This window comes from Somniosus microcephalus, chromosome 3 (assembly GCF_052327205.1).
Source record: "Somniosus microcephalus isolate GS21.2 chromosome 3, FLI_Smic_1.0, whole genome shotgun sequence".
NCBI classification, from domain to species: Eukaryota; Metazoa; Chordata; class Chondrichthyes; order Squaliformes; family Somniosidae; genus Somniosus; species Somniosus microcephalus.
In genome coordinates this window covers 118,447,567-118,470,725 of record NC_140989.1, presented here as the reverse complement: position 1 = coordinate 118,470,725, position 23,159 = coordinate 118,447,567, and the positions used below count along the sequence as shown (strand labels likewise).

At 44.7% G+C, this 23,159-nt stretch overlaps 1 protein-coding gene across 2 annotated transcripts in view; it reads left to right on the top strand.

Moving 5' to 3' along the window:
• The window catches only part of fndc1 (fibronectin type III domain containing 1), a 297,076-nt gene that overhangs the window by 162,286 nt on the left and 111,631 nt on the right, over window positions 1-23,159 (top strand). For both annotated transcript variants that reach the window (XM_085981527.1, XM_085981526.1), the window contains 4 exons: window positions 1,121-2,998; window positions 18,079-18,197; window positions 18,349-18,460; window positions 18,799-19,173. In XM_085981527.1, the coding sequence (XP_085837653.1) occupies window positions 1,121-2,998; window positions 18,079-18,197; window positions 18,349-18,460; window positions 18,799-19,173 (2,484 nt within the window). The remainder of the gene's footprint in view (window positions 1-1,120; window positions 2,999-18,078; window positions 18,198-18,348; window positions 18,461-18,798; window positions 19,174-23,159) is intronic.

The following is a 23,159-nucleotide window of genomic DNA, read 5'->3' as shown; positions in this document are numbered from 1 at the left end:
GGTGTACTGCCTCGACGGCCTCTTGTCCCCCTACAGGAAGAGGACATGTCGTCTTCTCTACACCCCCAGGACCAAGGCCACCAGTGCTGCATCCGAGAACCTCCTTGCCTTCTCTCTTCCCTGTTGAGCCATGGTTCCTTTCAACTGACAATGAGGTGCTTCTGCAACAAAGCACCTCCGCTTTAAATAATGCAGAGAGCCTCGCAAAATTTTATTGGCCAGTAGACTGCACCCGATATTGGCCCCCTTGTTGAGCGCTAAACCAACCAGTAGCACATTTAGCGCTGAGTTCAGTGCTCCAATCAGGTAAATGAGCAGGCAGCACGAATTTTGCGTGCTGCTTGCGCCAATTTGGGCACGGGCAGATCGCACATTGAGCTCCCCGCGTCCATTTTTGAGCTTAATTGAATTTCACCCCTAGAGAGTCATGAGTGGCGCTGCACCAGGATGGCATTATTCATCACTCTAGAACTAGTTACCAGAGGAGGTGGACATTATAAATGGTTCAACAAGGGAAGGGGTTGAGGAATAGATTTAAGACAAGTAAGTGGATTTGATCCATCAAAAGTGGCCTAGCTTATTTGTTCTAATGATCTCTTACTGTTCATGTTTCTCCATTCTCATAAAAACTAAGCATCATAAGTTGGAAGGAAACAGTTAATGGTAGAAGAGGTAGACATTCAAAGTGTTGGCAGTCGTTTGCCTGCAGATTGTTGAGAGGTGCAGCCTACAAACAGATAAGATAAATCACTGTCCTCACCTTCTGCACCTGATTTTCTTTGTTACCATTCACACTTGAATCAAAAAAACTGCAATCACTTTGCGGTGGAAATTTAAATTGGCTATTCTATGCAACATTAGTTGTCATTTTCTGTGCATTGCTTGCGGCGCTACTTCTCAGAGGTTCCAGCCTCTTCTATTTGAATGCTTGCTTGGCATTCCAGTTTTAAAAAATTTAAAAGGAAGTTCTCTGATCATATGACATGGCTATTTAAAGATATTAAAAATTTGCAAAAATAATCCGCTGCTTTTATTATTTCATTGCAAAAGTAATTCATGTATTTTGTCTTACAGAAAAGTAACATTTATACTGAACAATTTGCTCTGGTTTTCTTGGTAGCTGGCAATATTGCTGCAACTTCGCATCGTAGGACCCATGAGAAATCGCAAACTTCTCCAGCATCTGAGTCGTCTTCAGCCTCCAAGTCCTTACCCAAAATGCCTTCATCACGCTTGCCATCTTCTTCATCTGTTTCTAAATCCGTCTCTCTTTTCAGATCAAACATGAGAAAATCTTCCCCTCCCTTTCCTGACTCCCACTCACGATCATCACAGTCATCTGATTCTGGCACCAATACAGCTCAAAACTTGCATTTCTCTTCCTCCTCATTAATGCCTCCTTCCTCTACCTCAACACCATCAATACATTCAGCTATAAGCACAAGGAGAAATGGTCAACAGTTAACTAGAACAAGATCTACCTCTTCTACAATCCCATCCAACAGAAATCCAACTCGGCTAAGAATACCTAATTCTAACACAAGTCTTAGAAAACAAATTGCTTCTGGCTCATCACCTGCTCTGACACAAAATGAAACAAAAGAGCCAAGTCGAGATCAGTCCAAACTTCTGACTTCATCAACTTTTTCCTCTACGAGATCTTCTTCTGTGTATTCAGAGGAAGAGGAGGAGGAGGAAAAAACCAAAGAGGAAAACAAAAAAAAGGAGAATCCCATTTTAACAGAGCTGAAGCAATCTTATCGTAATTCAATGTTGAATAGACAGTCTTTAAGTTCCCAGTCACCAAAGTCATTCTCTGTTCCTGATCCTAGATCGACACGGCCATTATCAAGAACAACATCAAATTCACGTTCTTCTCGCATAAATGTACCTGCAACTTCCCTGTCTTGGCCTAGTTCTACAAGAAGAAGGGTGATCTCTGATCCTGATAAAAAGCCAGTTTCCACATCTTCATTACACTCATCTTCACAAAGCAATCCTGTCTCAGGATCCAGTTTTGTTAACACTAGACTTGCATCCGGGACCGAAAAAAACATATTTTCTACTTCTATTTCACCACGATCTAACCCCCCTTCTATCTTATCATCTTCAACATCCTTAGGAAACTATCATAGATCTTCATGGGCAGATCCTCTCGCACGCTCCAGTAATGGCAAGGGATTGTCTGGTGCTGATAGAAAGCAAATTTCCTCTTCTGCTTCCTCTGAAAGAAAACCAACTATCTCCAGCAGCTCCCCTCAGCGCCTTCCATCTTCACCTGTTCAGTCTTCCTCTACACCTTCAGAAAATTCAGATCGATTTTCACTATTGAATCCTAGCTCAGGTTCTAGTTTCTCTAATACCAGGCTGACAGCTGGTGCTGAAAGAAAACCAGTTTCCTCTCAGTCGCATCCTTCTTCATCAGTCCAGTCCTCCTCTTCTGTACCGTCAGAGGGCTCACGCTCATTTTTGCCAACAAATCGCCTTTCTGCCTCCCGTTTTGCCAATGCTAGAACACCGGATGGTAAAAGTAAACCATTTTCCTCTTCGGTACCATTCCGAGCTGCCTCCTCTTCATCAGCATTATCCTCCTCTTCCACTTTACAGGGACGCTCTCATTCAACTGAATTAACAAATTCCCACTTAAGCCCCAAGGGTGCAAACAGGGAGCTTGTAACCAGTCCTCCGACAAAACCAGTTACCTCTTTTGTAGCTCGGTCTATCCCTTCATCATCTGTTCTGTCATCTTCAAGACACTCTAGACAACAAGCATCTTCACTTCCTTCAGGCTCCAAAGAAACAGCTGGAAGACGACCGGTCTCCTCTCCTTTCTCTCAATCCTCACCAAACCTTTCTGCATCACATCCCATTTCCCCATCTTCACCTCGACACCGTTTTCCAGGGATAAGAACACGGTTTCCCTCCAGGACGACTGTTGTAGGAGACCTTTTACGTGGAGGAAGGTTTCGAAAATTTGGGAAGTCTAGCCCTGACCAATGTAAGTATTTGCAAAATATAAACAGGAAATGCTGGAAACACTCAACAGGTCTGGGAACATCTGTGGAGAAAGAAACAGAGTTAACATTTCAGGTCCATGATCTTTCATTAGAACTGGAAGATGTTATAAAGATTAACGGATTTTAAGCAAATGCAGTGCCAGGGAAAGGTGAGGGTGGGGGAGGAAAGAACAAAGGGAAAATGTCTGTGATAGGGTGGAGGGCAGGAGTGATTAAATGGGGGGAAAAAAGGGTAATGGTGCAAGGCAAAAGGGGGTGATAATGGGACAAGTAAACAATCAAAAGTCTGATCCAGAGGAGGTGTATATGGTTACAGCAGAATAGTAGAGAGGAACTGAAGCATAGAAAATCTAGCAAAGACGAGAGCATAAGAACAGAGAAATTAGGAACAGGAGTAGGCCATGCACTCCCTAGAGCCTGCTCCACCATTCAGTACGATCATGGCTGATCTTTGACCTCAACTGCACTTTCCTGCCTGATCTCCATATCCCTTGATTCCAAAAATGTATCTATCTCAGCCTTGAATATACTCAACGATTCAGCATCCACAGCCCTTTTGGGTAAAGAATTCCAAAGATTCACAACCCTTTGAGTGAAGAAATTCCTCCTCCATCTCAGTCTTAAAATGGCCGACCCCCTTATCCTGAGACTATGCCCCCTAGTTCTAGACTCTCCAGCCAAGGGAAACAACCTCTCAGCATCTACCCTGTCAATCCCCCTCAGAATCTTAGGTTTCAATGAGATCACCTCTCATTCTTCTAAACTCCAGAGAGTATAGGCCCATTCTACACAATCTCTCCTCATAGGACAACCCCCTCATCCCAGGAATCAATCTAGTGGACCTTCGTTGCACCACCTCCAAGGCAAGTATATCCTTCCTCAGATAAGACCAAAACTGTGCACAGTACTCCAGGTGTGGTCTCACCAAAGCCCTGTACAATTGAAGCAAGACTTCCTTACTCTTGTAGTTCAACCCCCTTGTAATAAAGGCCAACATGCCATTTGCCTTCCTAATTGCTTGCTGTACCTGTATGTTAACTTTCTGTGTTTCCTGTACAAGGACACACCAACATTTCTCACCATTTAAAAAATATTCTGCTTTTCTATTCTTCCTACCAAAGTGAATAACCTCTCATTTCCCCACATTCAACTCCATCTGCCACCTTATTGCCCACTCATTTAACCTGTCTATATCCCTTTGCAAAAGCAAAATACTACAGATGCTGGGAATCTGAAATAAATACAGAAAACATTGGAAATACTCAGCAAGTCAGGCAGCATCTGTGGAGAGAGAAACAGAGTTAACGTTCCCGGTCGATGACCTTCAGATGACGAAAGTTCATCGACTTGAAACGTTAACTGTTTCTCTCTCCACAGATGCTGCCTGACCTGCTGAGTATATCCCTTTGCAGACTTCTTTGGGGGAATTTTTCGGGGCGGTTGGGGGGGGGGCGGTGGTGGGGGAGAGATCAGCACGTGCATTTGGTGGGGGGGGCGGGTGGGGGGTGAAAAATGTTTTGAGAGTGGAGGGACTCCACTGTCAATCCACCTCCACGCTAGTCTCCCGGATGTTGGGTCTGTCATCGCTGAGCAGACCTGACACCAAGTGGCAAGGGAGGCAATTTAGATTATTAAAAGCTTGTTAACAGGCACTTAAAAACTATTTTAAGATCACCTTTAAATTTTAAGAGTTTGTCCACGGCTTCCCTGCTGCTCGAGGATCACGTCAGGTAAGCAGGTTGGGAGTTGTGTCAACATGGGATGATTTCTTAACTTGACAGCTGCAAATGTTCTATAAAAGCTCCCATTTCATAGCTGTTCACTTTCCAAAGTTAGAAGCTGTTGCTTACTGTATTTGGAAGACAGATTGAGCTTTATGCAGGTTGCAAATGTTTGGAGCAAACTCTGTATCCAGTGTTACCTCATTGGAACAACCTCTCTCACCATTGACATCGCTTCTGCCATCTCAACTTCACCTGCCATCTATTCTGTCAGCATCGGTGCCCTTGAAACTATCTCACCTTGGTCCTCAGAATCCCACCACGATCAGTCCCAACACCAGCAGCACCAACAACAACACCAACCTTCTCCACAATCAACTGATGCTGTACAGGACAGAAGGCATCAGCACCCGACCACATTGTTGCCCGGGACGCCAGGAATGGCCTCACCATGGCCAGATTTACTTCACTTGACGCTATAAACCCTGGCTGCCACATGATGAGCCAGGTTGGCACCACTCCACACCAACACCATAAAGCATCCCTACAATGCACAAGCCATTCCATTCACACTCATCGCCATTGCGGGGGATACTGTTATGTCTCACCATTCACTACAACTCACTAAGCCACTTCCAAAGGTGCACACAAATCTGTCCAAGCATGCAAAGTGTTGAAAATAAAGATTTCAATGTTTGACGCCACATTAACAGAAACTTCACATGAACATTGGCTAAAACACCCAAGTGCCTACCCTTGTGTGTTGTTACTTGGTATGATTGGACCAGGATAAGGGTGCGTGTGGGGTGGCTAGTGAGATGGGGAAGTGATAATGTAGATAGAGAGGGATGGGTGGAGGTGCAAGGTAAGTTGGTGTGAGTAAGGATGTGCAGGAGTAGGGTAGGGAAGGCAGAGTGATGGGGATGTGATGAGTGGCACAGCAGGATGAGGTTGAGTATGGCTTTGTAGTAACGTTTTGTGACCCACTGAGATCATTGAAAGGTTTGTGCCACTGCAGCCTGGTCCTCCTGACGACATTCCTGCTTGTACCCTCCTGTGCAATGTGCAACCAGACTGCATTGATCTTGTAATGTATGTGCCTTTAAGAGCCCCCTGTGTACTGTAATGCTGGTAATGGCCACTCGGGCTATATAAGCCTGTATATTGTGTTGTATCAGTTAGTTCACCTCCAGACTTTGTTCAGTAAACACCTGTGAAACCAACTCCTGCCTTCAGTGTCTCTATTAACACACGGATACAACAGTGGCGACGAATTGGAAACGGACTTACCTGCAATTCGGCACCACCTCAAGGACATCGATTCCAAAGTCGAAGAAAAGCAAGAAAAAAAAACTGTGGTTTCACCAGCTAGCCGAGCTGGTGGCAGGCACTGCAATAATCCTTACTGGGCGGCGGGCTGGGGCTCCATCGGCTGGCTCTGCAGCGAGGCCAAGCAGCGAAGGCGGAGGCAAGCAGGAACAGACGGGGGGGAGCACTCAGGAGACGGCCGGCGCTGCAAAGCAGGTCGGCGTTCGGACCTAGCAGAGGGGGGGAAAGTCCCAGAGAGCCCGGCGGGAACGAGTCTCCACCTGTAAATAAAAAAAAAAATTTTTTAAACCGCGGAAAACAGCGTTGTCAGCAGCAGCAGCGGCGGGAAAGCGCCATATTTTTTCTGCAGGAAAGAAAGGAAAGCGCGGGAAGCACCACTTTTTTCCAGGATGCCTAAAGCTGGCAATATTGATGCTTTTGATAATGATATAGAGGATTGGACCATATATGTGGAAAGAGTGGAGGTATATTGCACAGCAAATGGAATAGAAAATGATAAGGCGTCAGTACTTCTAAATCTAATGGGCGCAAAGACATACGGACTGTTACGAAACTTAATCACTCCAGCCAAACCCAAACCAAAGGACAAGAATTTTAAGGAAATTGTTGATACCCTACAGCAGCACTTAAACCCAACACCGCTGCTGATAGCGGAACGATTCAAATTCTTCAAGAGGAATCAGCACAAGAATGAAAGTAACGCTGATTACCTCACCGAATTAAGAAAGCTATCAAAGCACTGCCAATTCGGGGCAGGACTGGCTGATTCTCTTCGAGACAAATTCGTCTGCGGTCTCCTAAGTGAAGGAACACAGAAAAGGCTGCTTTCTGAGAAAGATTTGACACTGGACAAGGCTTTCAGTATGGCTGTATCATACAAAGCAGCCGCAAGAGGAGCTGCAGAGATACAGCAAAAGACACAGGACTTCAGCACCCATGAAATGACACAGGGTTTCGAGAGATGTTATCGCTGTGGCAGATCCACCCATGACCAGAGGGACTGCTGGTTCAAGGACAAAGCATGCAGGCAATGCGGAAAGATTGGATACATTGCACAGGTATGCCGATCTGGACAAAAAAAATCCACGGACGGGAAAAAAAAAATCAATAAAGAAAAGTACAGAAAGGTACAAATGATGACGGACAGTAGCTCCGAAGACCAGAAGAGCGATAGCGACTCCGGAAACAAGAGACTAAGCTGTCTCAAATTATATAATGTAATTGCCAAAGAAGATTACCAGACCATTTGGGTTACCCTCACGGTAGCAGGGTCCCCAGTTAAAATGGAGCTAGATACAGGATCAGCTCTGACCGTCATAAGTCGACGGGATTACGAGCGGCTATTTCCGCATATACCTTTAAAAGACACATCCATTATCTTGAAAACATATACGGGGCAGAAAGTATACCCCAAAGGAAAAATAAGGGTGCCTGTTGTATACAACGGCAAGGAAATACAGAAGTTGTATTTATACATTCTACAAGATGGTGGTCCACCGCTGTTGGGACGTGAATGGATCAGGAAGATACGTTTAGACTGGCACTCCATTCAGGCACTGACGGTGACCAGTAAGAAAAAAAATGATGATGACGTCATACCTGAACGATTAAAAGACATCTTGGCCAATGCCAAGGAAGTGTTTCAAGAGAAACTAGGAACCTTGAAAGGCATCACCGCCTCAATAAAAGTGGAAGATGTGGCAATTCCCAAGTTTTTTAAGGCAAGGCCGGTGCCATACGCAATTCATCCAGCAGTCGAGGCAGAGCTGGAGAATTTGGAAAAGGCAGGCGTGTTATCCAAGATAGATTGGAGCGAGTGGGCAACACCCATCGTCCCGGTCATGAAGAAAACGTTGAATAATGATAAATCTGAAGAACAGAGAAAAATTCGCATCTGTGGGGACTTCAAGGTGACTGTAAACCCGGTCCTTCACACGGTACAGTATCCTCTTCCGAGGATAGAAGATATTTTCGCCTCACTATCCGGAGGGAAACGTTTCACCAAAATTGACTTGGCACAGGCATATCTACAGATGGAGGTTGAAGAGGCCTCTAAAAAGTATCTCACGATAAATACACAATCTCACGATAAATACCAGTACAATCGACTGGTTTTCGGAGTAACATCAGCTCCAGCTATCTGGCAAAGAGCTTTGGAGCAAGTCCTCCAAGGGATTCCGGGGACTCAATGCTACCTAGACGACATCCTTGTAACAGGAGAAAACGACAACGAGCAGGTGCTCACTAGGCTGAGAGAACGGGGCCTACGAGCAAATCGCCCCAAGTGCGAATTTTTCCAGAAACAAATATCATATTGTGGCCACATAATTAATAAGGAAGGGTTGCATAAGTCACCTGAAAAAATTGAAGCGGTCATAAAAGCCCCAGCACCTGAAAATGTTTCACAATTAGGGTCGTTCCTGGGATTGATAAGTTCGGTAAAAATTTATGATAGTAATTTATCAACTCTTCTGCACCCTCTTAATGAACTGCTACAAACAGGAGTAATTTGGAAATGGAGCGAAGACTGTAAACGTGCCTTCCATAAATGCAAAGACTTAATCACGTCCAAGGAAGTTTTGGCTCATTACAACCCATCACTGCCAATCAGACTGGCGTGCGATGCATCCCCTTACGGCGTAGGAGCGGTATTATCGCATAGATTCCCTGATGGCTCGGAACGGCCAATAGCTTTTGCATCACGCTCATTGAACTCAGCTGAGCGTAACTATGCCCAAATCGACAGGGAAGCACTCAGCCTGGTATGGGGAGTGAAGAAATTCAACCATTACCTACACGGACAAAAATTTACCTTGTTGACTGACCATCAACCCCTCATCTCCATATTCAACCCTAAAAAGGGTGTTCCCATTATGACAGCGCAAAGGCTACAGAGGTGGTCCCTTTTTCTAGGGGCACACCAATATGATGTAGAATACAAAGGATCAAAACAGCATGGGAATGCTGACGGTTTATCGCGCCGACCGTTGCCAACGGTAGAAGAGGCACCTACAGTGGACCCAGTGGAGATGTTCCACTCTACCATAGTGGAATGTCTACCAGTAACAAATTCTGCCATTGAAAGGGAAACGAGAAATGACCCGACTCTCTCACGAGTCTACGATTTAACAGTGAAGGGATGGCCAGCACATGGCGAACCACTGTTGCCAGCATTCTCGCAAAGAAGAGAACAGCTGTCAGTGTGCCGAGGAACCTCGATGTGTGGCTCCCGAGTGGTAATTCCACCCAAGTTGAGAGATAGAGTACTCAATGAGCTTCACGAGGGTCATCTGGGAGGGGTAAAAATGAAGAGCCTAGCCAGGGCGTTTGTGTGGTGGCCGGGAATCGATAAAGAAATCGAGGATATGACCAGGAGATGCACAGGATGCCAGAAGGTCCAAAACGCTCCACCACAGGCCCCACTACATCCATGGGAGTGGCCCTCATCTCCATGGCAACGGGTACACATTGATTTCGCTGGTCCATTTATGGACTCAATGTTTCTAATCGCTATGGACGCCCATTCGAAATGGCCAGGTTCATTAAAATGTCCTCCACCACCACGGAGAAAACTATTGCAGTCCTAAGGACCATCTTCGCCAGGAATGGGTTGCCAGAACAGATCTGTTCCGACAATGGCCCACAGTTTGTGTCTGAGGATTTCCGGAGGTTCCTGAAGAATAATGGGGTGAAACATTACACATCTGCCCCATATCATCCAGCCACAAATGGATTGGCTGAGAGGTTTGTTCAGACCTGTTGCCCTTCACCGTCAAATCATAGACCCGAGAGAGTGTCGGGTCATTTCGGGTTTCCTTCTCAATACTTGCGTTTGTAACAGGCAAACATTCGACTATGGTCGCATGGAATATCTCCACCGGGTCCACTGTAGGCAACGGTAGGCGCGACAGCCCATCAGCGTTTCCATGTTGTTTCGTACCTTTGTACTCTGTCATACTGATGTGCCCCTAGAAAAAGTGACCATCTTTGCAGCCGTTGTGCCGTCATCACCGGAACGCCCTTCTTTGGGTTAAAAATTGAGACCAGGGGTGGTTGATCAGTCAATAGGGTGAATTTCTGCCCGTGCAGATAGTGATTGAACTTCTTCACCCCCCACACCAGGCTGAGGGCCTCCCTGTCAATCTGGGCGTAGTTACGCTCGGCTGAGGTTAGCGAGCGCGATGCAAAGGCTATGGGCCTCTCTGAACCGTCACGAAATTTGTGTGACAGCACCGCTCCAATGCTGTAAGGTGACGCATCACATGCCAACCGAATCGGTAGTGTTGGGTTGTAGTGGGCCAATACCTCTTTTGAAGTGATTTGGCATTTACATTCCTGAAAGGCACGCTTACACTCATCACTCCATTTCCATGTTACACCAGTTTGAAGGAGGGCGTTCAGTGGGTACAGAATTGTAGATAAATTCGGCAAGAACTTATGATAGTTCACCAACCCAAGGAACGACCTCAGTTGCGACACATTTTCTGGTGCTGGAGCCTTGACTACAGCCTCAATCTTGTCCGGCGACTTATGCAACCCTTCCTCATCAATCATGTGGCCACAATACGAGATTTGTCTCCTGAAGAACTCGCATTTGGGACGGTTGGCTCGTAGCCCATATTCCTGCAATCTCGTGAGCACCTGTTCCAGGTTGGCAAGGTGTTCATTGTCATTTCGCCCGTGACCAGGATGTCGTCCAAATAACACTGGGTCCCCGGGATCCCTTGCAGGACTTGTTCCATTGCCCTCTGCCACATAGCCGGGGCCGATGCTACCCCAAATACCAGTCGATTGTACTGGTAAAGGCCTTTGTGAGTGTTTATCGTGAGGTATTTCCTAGATGCTTCTTCCACCTCCATTTGTAGATACGCTTGAGCCAGGTCAATCTTTGTGAAACGTTTCCCTCCGGATAGCGAGGCGAAAATATCTTCTATCCGCGGAAGCGGATTCTGTACTGTGTGCAGGACTGGGTTCACAGTCACCTTGAAGTCCCCACAGATGCGAACTTTCCTTGGCTCCCCAGGTGTGCTGCTCAATGCTTTCTTCATTACAGGAATGATGGGTGTGGCCCACTCGCTCCAGTCCACCTTAGACAGCACCCCTGAATGCTCCAGACTCTCCAGTTCAGCTTCCACAGCTGGGCGTATCGCATATGGCACTGGTCTGGCCTTGAAAAATTTTGGGGTTGCGTTATCCTCAATCTTGATGGTTGCCTTTACTCCTTTTAGAGTCCCAAGTCCTTGTTGGAACACCTCTTCCGCGTCAGATAGAATTTGTGACAGACGTCCAGGTGCGACGTCATCATCTTTTTTGTCAGTCACAGTTAGTGCCAGAATGGAATGCCAATCCAATTGTAGTCTTCGGATCCATTCACGTCCCAATAATGGTGGTCCTCCATCTCGTAGTATATACATGTATAGTTTCTGTGTTTCCTTTCCGTTATACTCAACTGGCACTCTTATTTTTCCTCTGGGTTCGACCTTTTGCCCCGTGTATGTCTTCAATACAATGGACGTGTCCTTTAAGGGTATGTGTGAGAATAGCCGCTCATAGTCTCGTCGATTCATGACAGGGCTGATCCTGTGTCCAATTCCATCTTCACTGGGGACCCTGCTATCATGAGGGTGACCCAAATGGTTCGGTGATCTTCTTTTGCGATCACGTTGTGTAACTTTAAACAACTTGGTCGCCTGCTCCCAGAGTCCTTATCACTCTCCTGATCTTCTGAACTACTATCTGTCAGTTTCTTTACTTTCCTGTACTGTTCCTTAGTAGTTCTTGTCGTGTTGGTCTCCTTTCCCGACCTGCAGACTCTTGCTATATGTCTCATTTTCCCGCATTGCCTGCATATTTTGTCTTTAAACCAGCAGTCCTTCTGCTCATGGGTTGTTCTGTCGCAGCGATAGCACTTTTTGGCTCCATACGCCATTTCGTTAGCGCTGTATTCTTGTGGTTTCTGTTGTATTTCCGCAGCTCCCCGTGCTGCTGCTTCGTAGGATACTGCCACGCTGAAAGCCTGCTCTAGCGTCAGGTCCTTTTTTGAAAGTAGTCATTTCTGGGTTCCTTCACTCTGGAGCCCGCAGACAAACTTATCCCGTAAGGTGTCTGCCAGTCCTGCTCCGAACTGGCAGTGCTTCGATAACTTGCGCAGTTCCGTAAGATAGTCAGCATTGCTCTCATCTTTGTGCTGGTTTCTTTTATGGAACTTGAATCTTTCTGCTATCAGCAGTGGTGTAGGGCTTAGATGTTCCTGTAAGATATGAACAATCTCCTCAAAACTTTTCTCCATTGGTTTAGCTGGGGTAATTAAATTCTGCAATAGGCCGTACGTACTCGCACCCATCAGATTTAATAATACCGACGCCCTCTTTCCATCAACCACCTCATTTGCCTTGCAGTACACTTCAATTCTTTCCGCATACGTGGTCAAGTCTTCTACCTCGTTGTCGAAAGCAGTGATACTGCCACTTTTCGGCATCTTGGGCGATTTAAAATGGCGCCTCCCGCGCTTTTGCTTCTTCCCCAATGGAATAAAATGGCGCCTCCCGCGCTTTTCCTTCTTCCCCAACGGGATAAAATGGCGCCTCCCGTGCTTTTGCTTCTTCCCCTTACTGCCACGCTGCTCCTAGCGTTCTACAGGGTAATGGCGGTGACCCGCAGCTTCGGCGCGTCTCGCTTTCCTTCCCCCCCGGTTAGTTTCTCTCCGCTGTCCTGTTCTCGAGCACCGACCGCACCCTGTGCGCTCCACCCTCTCTCTGTTTTCTTTTCCCGGCGACGCTGCGCGGCCCGATTTGTAGAGCCGCTTGAGCCTGCCGCAGTCCGGAAGGGTCAGCGCGCTACCTGCTACCAGCACGATTCGCTGGAACCACAGTCTCTCCCGCAATTCTCCAAACACCGATGGATTCTTTGGGCGGTTGCCCTCGGTCAATGCCCGTTGCTCAGACTACGACCTTCCAGGACCTTCCTTTCAGGCGAGATCCCCGTGAGATGATGCCACACTGCAGGTGAGTTCGAACTTACTCGTCGCCATTGTAAAGTCCGCGCCTCAATAATACACGGACTTCGGGAGAACAGTTTAACAGGTACTTTACTGAACAAGAGGCAGCTTGAAACTGAAACTACAGAAGCCTGCTAGGGCCTTTTATACAGGGGTGGTCACTGCCGGTACTGCAGTCTAAGACCAGTTATTCCCTTAAAGGTACATACACAACAAGACCCACTTCCTTCAATTGGCCAGGAAACGCACTGGGTGGGCTTAACAAGCCCAATCAGGGTAAGATCACTATTGACAGCGGGCTGGAGCCAGCAGCGGGGTCGCATCCAGCCACCGACTCCGGCCGCACCGGACCCGCCGAGGTAGGGGAAATCACGACCTTTGTGTCCTCACAATTTACTTTTCCCTCCTAGCTTTGTATTGTCAGCAAACTTAGATGAAGGGACCGAGTGTAATGTATCCAAGTCAATGGCCCAGAAATTCTGGTCGGGGGCTTCCCGCGGGTGTAAGCCCCCGACCTGCACTTACCTAGCGCGCCGGCCATTGAGCTGTGGGCCCGCGTGGGATTCCAATCCGGGGCCTGGTCCAGCTGCCGGCGCGCAGTGCTTGCGTATCCCAGGGGCGCAGTTAGTTCGAAGCGTCCCCTGGGATCACGTGGGCCATGGGGAGCCAATCGGAGCAGAGAATGCTCCATTCATAAGATTGACAGGAAGAGCTGTCAAGACTTATAAATACTACGGCCCCAAAACAGCACTAAATCTTCAAATAATTTTTTTTTTTAAATCACATTTTTTAAATAAACTATAAATTACATGAAATAACTATTTTAAACAATTTAAATTTTTGAAAAAAATAATTTTATTTTCTAATGGGGCTAAAAATAAACTTACTTTTAAATACTTTAAAGCAAGGTAATAAACCTGTGGGGAAAAATGTTTTAATTTTAATTAATTCACCACTTACCTTGTAAAAAGCAGGCCTTACGTCTGCTTTTTAAATGTGTAAATTCTGCAGACTTACCCTCCCGGGAAAACCTGCAAAAAACAAACAAAGTTCGATGCGCACGCGCAGCCTCTCCCGCGCACGCGCTCGACCTCTGAACCCCTTCGTTCAGGGGAACGGAAGTGCCGGTTTCCCGCGCATATGCAGTGCATGCAGGAAACCAGCACTTCTCATTGGGCCTACGGGTGAGTACCCCGTGCGTACTCACCCATGGAGACCCGAATTTCTGGGCCATTAATGGAGACTGTAAATGGCTGAGGCCCAAGCACTGATCCTTGCTGTACCCCACTAGTTACAGCCTCCCAACCTGAAAAATGACTCGTTCATTCCTGCTCTCTGTTTTCTGTATGTTAACCAATCCTCTATCCATCCATGCTAATATATTACCCCAAATCCCATGAGCCCTTATCTTGCATAGCAACCTTTTAAGTGGCACCTTATCGAATGCCTTTTGGAAATCTAAATATACTATTTCCACTGGTTCCTCTTTATCTACCCTGCTAGTTACATCCTGAAGCAGCTCTAATACATTTGTCAAACATGATTTCCCTTTCATAAAACCATATTGGCTCTACCTAATTATATTATGATTTTCTAAGGGCCTTGTTACCACTTCCTTAATCATGGATTCCAGCATTTTCCCAATGACTGATGTTAGGCTAACTGGCCTGTAATTCCTTGTTTTCTCTCCCTCCTTTCTTGAATAGCGGGGTTACATTTGCTACCTTCTAATCCGCTGGGACTGTTCTCGAATCTAGGGATTTTTGGAAGATCACAACCAATGCATCCATTATCTCTGCAGCCACCTCTTTTCGAGCCCTAGGATGTAGGCCATCAAGTCCTGGGGATATGTTGGCTTTTAGTCCCATTATTTTCTCTAGTACTTTTTCTCTATTGATATTAATTACTTTAAGCTCCTCACCCTCTTCAGTCCCTTGGTTCCCCACTATTTTTGGTCTGCTTATTGTGTCTTCTACTGTGAAGACAGATACAAAGTATTTGTTTAAAGTCGCTGCCACTTCCTTATTCCCTATTATGATTTCTCCTGTCTCAAACTCAAAGGACCAACGCTTTCTTTTGCTGCTCTCTTCCTTTTTACGTACTTGTAGAAACTCTTACAATCTTTTCTTTTATTTCTTGGTAGTTTATTCTCATTCTATTTTCTCCCTTTTTATCAATTTTTTGGTCATCCTTTGCTGGTTTCTAAAGCTCTCCCAAACCTCAGGCTTACTACTATTCTTCACAACATTATAAGCCTTTTCTTTTAATTTAATACTATCCTTATCTTCTTTAGTTAACCACAGATAGATCACTTTTCCCGTGGAGTAATTATTTCTCAATGGAATATATATTTGTTGAGAATTTTGGCATATTTCTTTAAATGTTTGCCACTGATTAGCTACCATCATACCTTTTAATCTAATTTTCCAATCTACCGTGGCCAACTGACCCCTTATAATTGACTTTATTTAGTTTCAGATTTAATTATGTCACTCTCAAACTCTATGTGAAATTCTATCATATTATGATCACTGTTCCTCAGAGGATCCTTTGCTATGAGATTACTAATTAACCCTGTCTCATTACACAATACAAGATCTAAAAAAGCTGATTCCACAATGTAATGTTCAAGGAAACAGTCCCAAATGCATTCCATGAACTCGTCCTCCAGATTACCTTTGCCAATTTGATTTACCCAGTCTATATGAAGATGAAAGTCCCCCACGATTATTGCATTACCATTGTTACAAGTTCCTATTATTTGTTGATTAATACTCTGTCCAACGATATAGCTGTTAGGGGGCCTATAAACTACTCCCACCAGTGTTTTCTGCCCTTATCTGCACCCATACTGATTCTACTTCCTGATCTTCTGAGCCAAGATCCTTTCTCACTACTCTTTGTCATCCTTTATTATCAGGACTACTCCCCCTCCTTTTCCATTCTGCCTATCTTTTCGAAATGTCAAGTACCTGGAATAAAAAGTTCTCAGCCTTGGTCACCTTGCAACCACATCTCTGTAATGGCTATTAGATCAAACCCGTTTATCTCTATTTGTGCTACTAATTCATCTATCTTGTTACGAATGCTTCATACATTTAGATAAAGAACCTTTAATTTTAACTCTTCACCATTATTCCCTGCTTTCACCTTATTCACTGATGCACTATTGCCGTTAAACACACTCTCCCTTCCTGTCACACTCTGCTTACCTTTACCCAAATCGCTACACTGCTCCATTATCATGTCTTTTCTCCAGATTTCTAAATTTCCCCTCACCTGACCCCCACCCCCTTTTTAAAGCCCTATCTACAGCCCTAGCTATTTGACGTGCCAGGATACTGGCCCCAGTCCAGTTTAAGTGGAGCCCGTCCCAACGGAACAGCTCCCTCTTTCCCCAGTACTGGTGTCCGTGCCCCATGAATCAAAACCCCTTCCTCCCACAACACTCTTTGAGCCGTGCATTTAACTCTCTGATCTGCTTGTCCCAATGCCAATTCACGCGTGGCTCAGGTAAAAATCCAGAGATTATTACCTTTGAGGTTCTGTGTTTTAATTTGGACCCTAGATTTTTTTAAATATTTGTTCTGGGATGTGGGCGTCACTGGCAAGACCAGCATTTATTGCCCATCCCTAGTTGCCCTTGAGAAGGTGGTGGTGAGCTGCCGCCTTGAACTGCTGCAGTCCGTATGGTGAAGGTGCTCCCACAGTGCTGTTAGGGAGGGAGTTCCAGGATTTTGAACCAGCGACGATGAAGGAACAGCGATATATTTCCAAGTCAAGATGGTGTGTAACTTGGAGGGGAACTTGCAGATGATGGTGTTGCCAAACTCTCTCAGCAGAACCTCGAGAAGGCTCCCGTGGTCCGGAAATGTGGCCCCAATGGTTCGGACCACCCCGCCGGCCGTGTATCGATAGGGAATCCCCACCCCAAGCACCAACCCACACATTCTCCACTCCCAGTGGCTCTGGTGCAGCCATCATCCATTACCAGCACCTGATGTCTGAGAAAATGAGAGCGGTGGTTAAGATCTAAAGTTGTTAAACTCAGTGTTAAGGCCGTAAGTGCTGTAAAGTGCCTAATAGAGAGACGTAGTACTGTTTCTCAACCTTGCATTGAGCTTCATTGGAACAGTGTAGGATGCCGAGGTCAGAGTGGGGGTGGGATATAGAATTAAAGTGGCAAGCAACCGGAAGCTCAGGGTCATGCTTGTAGACTGAACGGAGCTATTCAGTAAAGTGATGACCCAATCTGTGTTTGGCCTCCTCAATGTAGAGGAGACCCCATCATGTAACGTTAACTCTGTATCTCTCTTCATTAGATGCTACCTGACCTGCTGAGTGTTTCCAGCAGTTCCTGTTTATATTTCAGATTTCCAGCAGCTGCAGTATTTTGCTTTAGTTTAGGTAATTGTAAAGGTGTTTTTATTGGAATCTTTGCGCTGCAGTCTTAATATGGAAAGAAACTATTTCCTCTGGTGGGGGAGTCCTGAACAAGGGGGCAGAACCTTCAAATTAGAGCGAGGCAGTTCAAGGGTGATGTCAGACAGAACTTCTTCACACAAAGGCTAGTGGAAATCTGGAACTCTCTCCCCAAGAAGGTCGATTGAAAATTTCAAAACTAAAATTGATGGATTTTTGTCAGGCAAGGGTGTTAACGGTTATGGAACCAAGGCGGGTAGATGAAGTTAAGATACAGATCAGCCGTGATCTAATTGAATGGCTCGAGGGGCTGAAAGATCCACTCCTGTTCCCATGTTCCTATTTTGTTCACTGCAACATTCCACAAACTGAATGATCAGCTCAATTCAGGTAAATTTGGGAACTGTAGCCATTTCCGAGCACATTGAGTCTCATTTTCAGACCTAAGACTCGGGTCAGGTAAAGCAACAAAGGGGTATTTTATATTCTATTTTCATAAACCAAAAAAAAATTCCAAATGACTTGAAAAATTGATAGATTTTAAACAATTATTATCACTCATTTATTGCATTGAAATATTGTTAAATCACAGGGAAAAATGGGAGACCAAACTTAACAGCTGACAGAGGGAGCAAAGTTTCACACAGCGGAGCCAGTAATGAAAAGGCAACTGGGCGTAGGGTCATCGCTGGACCTCAGGACAGCAAATGGGTTGAGTATTCCTTGTACAACTGGATCATGCAAATATCAAATCAACAATGGTCAGAGTCAAATACAAAGATAATCAATTTCAAAAGCACTTTCATCAGCTCATTAATCAAAGGCTGCTACTGTGATTAATTAGTTTGTTACTTTAAAACAGATTGTAGATCTTGATCGAGGAATACTGATGAACCCTGAAGGACAAATCCTCCAAGATACAGAGGGAAAACCCCTCCAAATACAACTGGGAGCAGATGGACGTACTGTACTAGGTTTGTGCAATTTCAGTAGAGCCCCTTTAGGATAAATTTTGGGTTGCAAAAGAAAAAGTAGATCTTAATCAGCATTTGATGCTTAATAGAAAAAGTTGCCGCTGATTTTGCTGTGGAATTGAGACTTTCCACATGTACCACCTTTGCTTTATGTAATCTGTCATAGATTCACTATCTTATTCTTGGAAATGGGTCCTGGTATCAGGAGTTTTTGCATCTGGAGTATTTAATATTCTGATATTGTCATGTTTTTTATACAACATTCTGGTGACAGTATGATATCTAGCTACTCGAGACCTTGCTTAAAAAGACTGCCATTTTTCTGTCCACTTTTAAAGATCAACAAGGAGCCCCAATCCTGAGTCCTGATGGTTTACCTCTGTTTGGACATGGACGAGATAGTAAACCTTTAGTTGGCCCAAAAGATAAGCCAGTTTTGTCAGTAGGAGGCAAGCCTGTTATCGGATTAATCCGAAAACTGGAAACGACAGTTGCGCCGACTACAACTACCGCAAGCACAACAACTACAACTACCACAACTACCACAACCACGACCACGACCACAACTACCACACCAGAGCCAACTACAACAGAGTTAACAACCGAGCCCACTACTGTAATTCCAACATGCCCCACAGGCAGTAATGTAAGATTAGATGAAGATGGTTATCCTGTTCTAGGTCCTGCTAATACTGTTGAATGCTACACTGAAGGTAAGAAGTATTGGACATTTTGTTAACCATTGTATATGCAGTTTTCAAAATGAAGGATATATGTCAAATAGTTACTGAAATCAACTTAGCTATACTTGTCTACGATTTGATATCATATTGATATACACATTACAGGTACAGCTTGGAAAGGACTACTTGTTTTATGTTCTGAGAGCATTAACCTCCAACTTTTGAAGAGGTAATGTTGGCCAATTTTTAACATAAGAATAGAACAGAGATTAAGGAGAATATTTGAATTATGAACCAACCCTAACTGAACAGACAGGTTGACAACTGGGAAAGAAATGAGACTAGAAATCTCACTGTGCTCACCAGGGATAGGAAAGGTATCCAACAAGTCAACCGCCATCTGCTTTCGGATGTTGCTGGCAATACTCCAGGGCCTCTAAATTGGATCACACCATGCCCATTTTACAAACATAAAATAGACGCCTAAGAATTCAATACAGTGGGCAGCGTGTTTGTGCTCATTCTGTGCTGGAAGCGCAAAACCCGTCATTTTGGTAAAGGCTCCTGCATAGGCGTCCAGGACATACACCTGATACAGTCATTGGCCCTTTGCATATGCAAATAGAGGCTTATCTTGGGTCTCCTTTGCAAAATTTGTTTGTGACGGATCCGCATGCTGCGGTCTGCATTCTTGGGCGCTTGACAGCCAAACCAGGGGATTGGTGGAAGCCACCACTTAAAAGGTAAGTTTCAGTTTGTTTGTTTACTTTATTTTGGAGCCGGGAGTAGCATGATTGCCTTGGAATGAAATAATCATGGCTGCTACAGGAAGTGGGGATTGCCCTGCATGATGTAGAGTTCCTGAGTACTGACCATTGATGGAGTTGGCACTCCTTTTGGTTTATGTAAACCATGGCATTTTGTTCAGGGGTCCAGATGCGCGCACACTAGTGCCATAAGTGGCCCTTGGATCTGATAAACCGGCAATGTAATAGGGTTTAGAAACCCGAACACACGATCAATGGAGCAGATAACTGCCCGCCCTTTTAATCAATCAGTCACTGGTATGAAGCAGGGAGCAAAAGCAAACCAATAAATGGAGTGAAGAATCTGAAGGAGGAAAATGTGTCTTAAAAGTAATAAATGAGACTTGTCACAAAATTGTCAGATTTAAAATTAAACCTAATCTAGCACATGGATAAAAAGTGGAATTAAAAATTGAAATTGACCCCAGAATTTAAGCAGAATCTTGGAATGGGCTGCTCCATGAATTTAAGTTGCCCAAAATCATCCCAGTATGACACCAGCACTCCTTTATCCTCATACTTTAATGATTGGAAGTGAGTTTATCTTTAATACCATTTCAATTAGAGGGTGAGGAGGTTGGATCTCAAACAAGCGTGCTAAGCTTGAATAAAGGAGACTATGAAGGTATGAGAGCGGAATTGAGTAGAGTGGATTGGGAAAATAGATTAAAGGGTAAGACGATACATGATCAGTGGTGTACATTTAAGGAGTTATTTTACAACTTCCAAAAAATATATATTCCACTGAGAAGAAAAGGGTGTAAAAGAAAAGACAGCCATCCGTGGCTAAGTAAAGAAATTAAGGATAGTATTCGACTAAAAACAAGGGCAGATAAGGTAGCCAAATCTAGTGGGAGGATAGAGGATTGGGAAAACTTTAAAAGACAGCAAAAAATAACAAAAAGATTGATTAAGAAAGGGAAGATAGATTATGAAAGTAAATTATCAAAAAATATAAAAACAGATAGTAAGAGTTTTTATAGTTATATAAAAAGAAAAAGGGTGGCTAAAGTAAATGTTGGTCCCTTAGAGGATGAGACCGGGAAATTAATGGTGGGAAATATGGAGATGGCAAAAACACTGAATATTTTGTATCAGTCTTTACAGTAGAAGACACTAAGAATATCCCAACACTGGACAAACAGGGGGCTATAGGGGGGGAGGAGCTAAACACGATCAAAATCACTAAGGAAGTGGTACTCGGTAAAATAATGGGACTCAAGGCGGATAAATCACCTGGACCTGATGGCTTACATCCTAGGGTCTTGAGGGAAGTGGCTGTAGGGATTGTGGATGCATTGGTAATAATTTTCCAAAACTCCCTGGGCTCAGCAAAGGTCTCGGCAGACTGGAAAACTGCTAATGTAACGCCCTTATTTAAAAAGGGCAGTAGACAGAAGGCTGTAAACTATAGACCGGTTAGCCTAACATCTGTGGTAGGTAAAATATTGGAGTCCATTATTAAGGAGACAGTAACAGGACATTTGGATAATCATAATTTAATAGGACAAAGTCAGCATGGTTTTATGAAGGGGAAGTCATGTTTGACAAATTTGCTGGAGTTCTTTGAGGAAGTAACATATAGGGTAGATAAAGGGGAACCAGTGGACGTAGTGTATTTAGACTTCCAAAAGGCATTTGACAAGGTGCCACACAGAAGATTATTGCTTAAGATAAAAAATCACGGGATTGGGGGTAATATTCTGGCATGGATAGAGGATTGGCTATCTAACAGAAGGCAGAGAGTTGGGATAAATGGTTCATTCTCAGACTGGCAATCAGTAACTAGTGGTGTTCCGCAGGGGTCAGTGCTGGGTCCCCAACTCTTTACAATCTATATTAACGATTTGGAGGAGGGGACCGAGTGTAACATATCAAAGTTTGCAGATGATACTAAGATGGGAGGGAAAGTAGTGAGTGAGGAGGACATAAAAAACCTGCAAGGGGACATAGACAGGCTAAGTAAGTGGGCAGAGATTTGGCAGATGGAATACAATACTGGAAAGTGTGAGGTTATGCACTTTGGCAGGAAAAATCGTAGAGCAAGTTATTATCTTAATGGCAAGAAACTGGAAAGTACTGAAGTACAAAGGGATCTGGGGGTCCTGGTGCACGAAACTCAAAAGGTTAGTATGCAGGTGCAGCAAGTGATTAAGAAGGCCAATGGAATGTTGGCTTTCATTGCTAGGGGGATAGAATATAAAAATAGGGAGGTATTGCTTCAGTTGTACAAGGTATTGGTGAGACCGCACCTGGAATACTGCGTACAGTTTTGGTGCCCATACTTAAAGGACATACTTGCTCTCGAGTCACTACAAAGAAGGTTCACTCGGTTAATCCCGGGGATGAGGGGATGGACATATGAGGAGAGGTTGAGTAGATTGGGACTCTACTCATTGGAGTTCAGAAGAATGAGAGGCGATCTTATTGAAACATATAAGATTGTGAAGGGGTTGGATCGGGTGGATGCGGGGAAGATGTTCCCGATGATGGGTGAAACTAGAACTAGGGGGCATAGTCTTAGAATAAGGGGCTGCTCTTTCAGAACTGAGATGAGGAGGAACTACTTCACTCAGAGGGTGGTAGGTCCATGGAATATGCTGCCCCAAAAAGCTGTAGAAGCTACATCATTACATAAATTTAAAACAGAAATAGACAGTTTCCTAGAAGTAAAGGGAATTAAGGGTTATGGGGAGCGGGCAGGAATTTGGACATGAGTCTAGGTTCGGATCGGTCGTGGCCCTGTGGGTAGCGGCGCGGGCCCAGGGGCCGTGTAGCCTGATCCTGCTCCTATTTCGTGTGTCTAATTCTGTTAGATTCAGGAGATGGTTCTGTGATAGTGGATGGGCGGTTAGGATCAGATCAGCCATGATCTTATTGAATGGCGGAGCAGGCTCGAGGGGCCGATTGGCCTACTCCTGCTCCTATTTCTTATGTTCTTATGTTACATCTGTCCTTTCAGTAACTCTTGTAATTAATCTCAAACCACATATGAGTATTTGAATAGAACACACGATCAAGCCAAATCTTACACAGCTGCTCCCAGCATAGAGCCTCGCTCGACAAAGTCCAGTTAGTGAGCAGACATAGTCCAGGAGCTGTTTCTGAGCAAAATGGGCAACTGAGGCATGACCATTCATTGAAGTGGGCATGTTGTGTTGGTATGATCCCGCAGTCATTTTAAAATCACTTATCTGATGCATGCTGTGA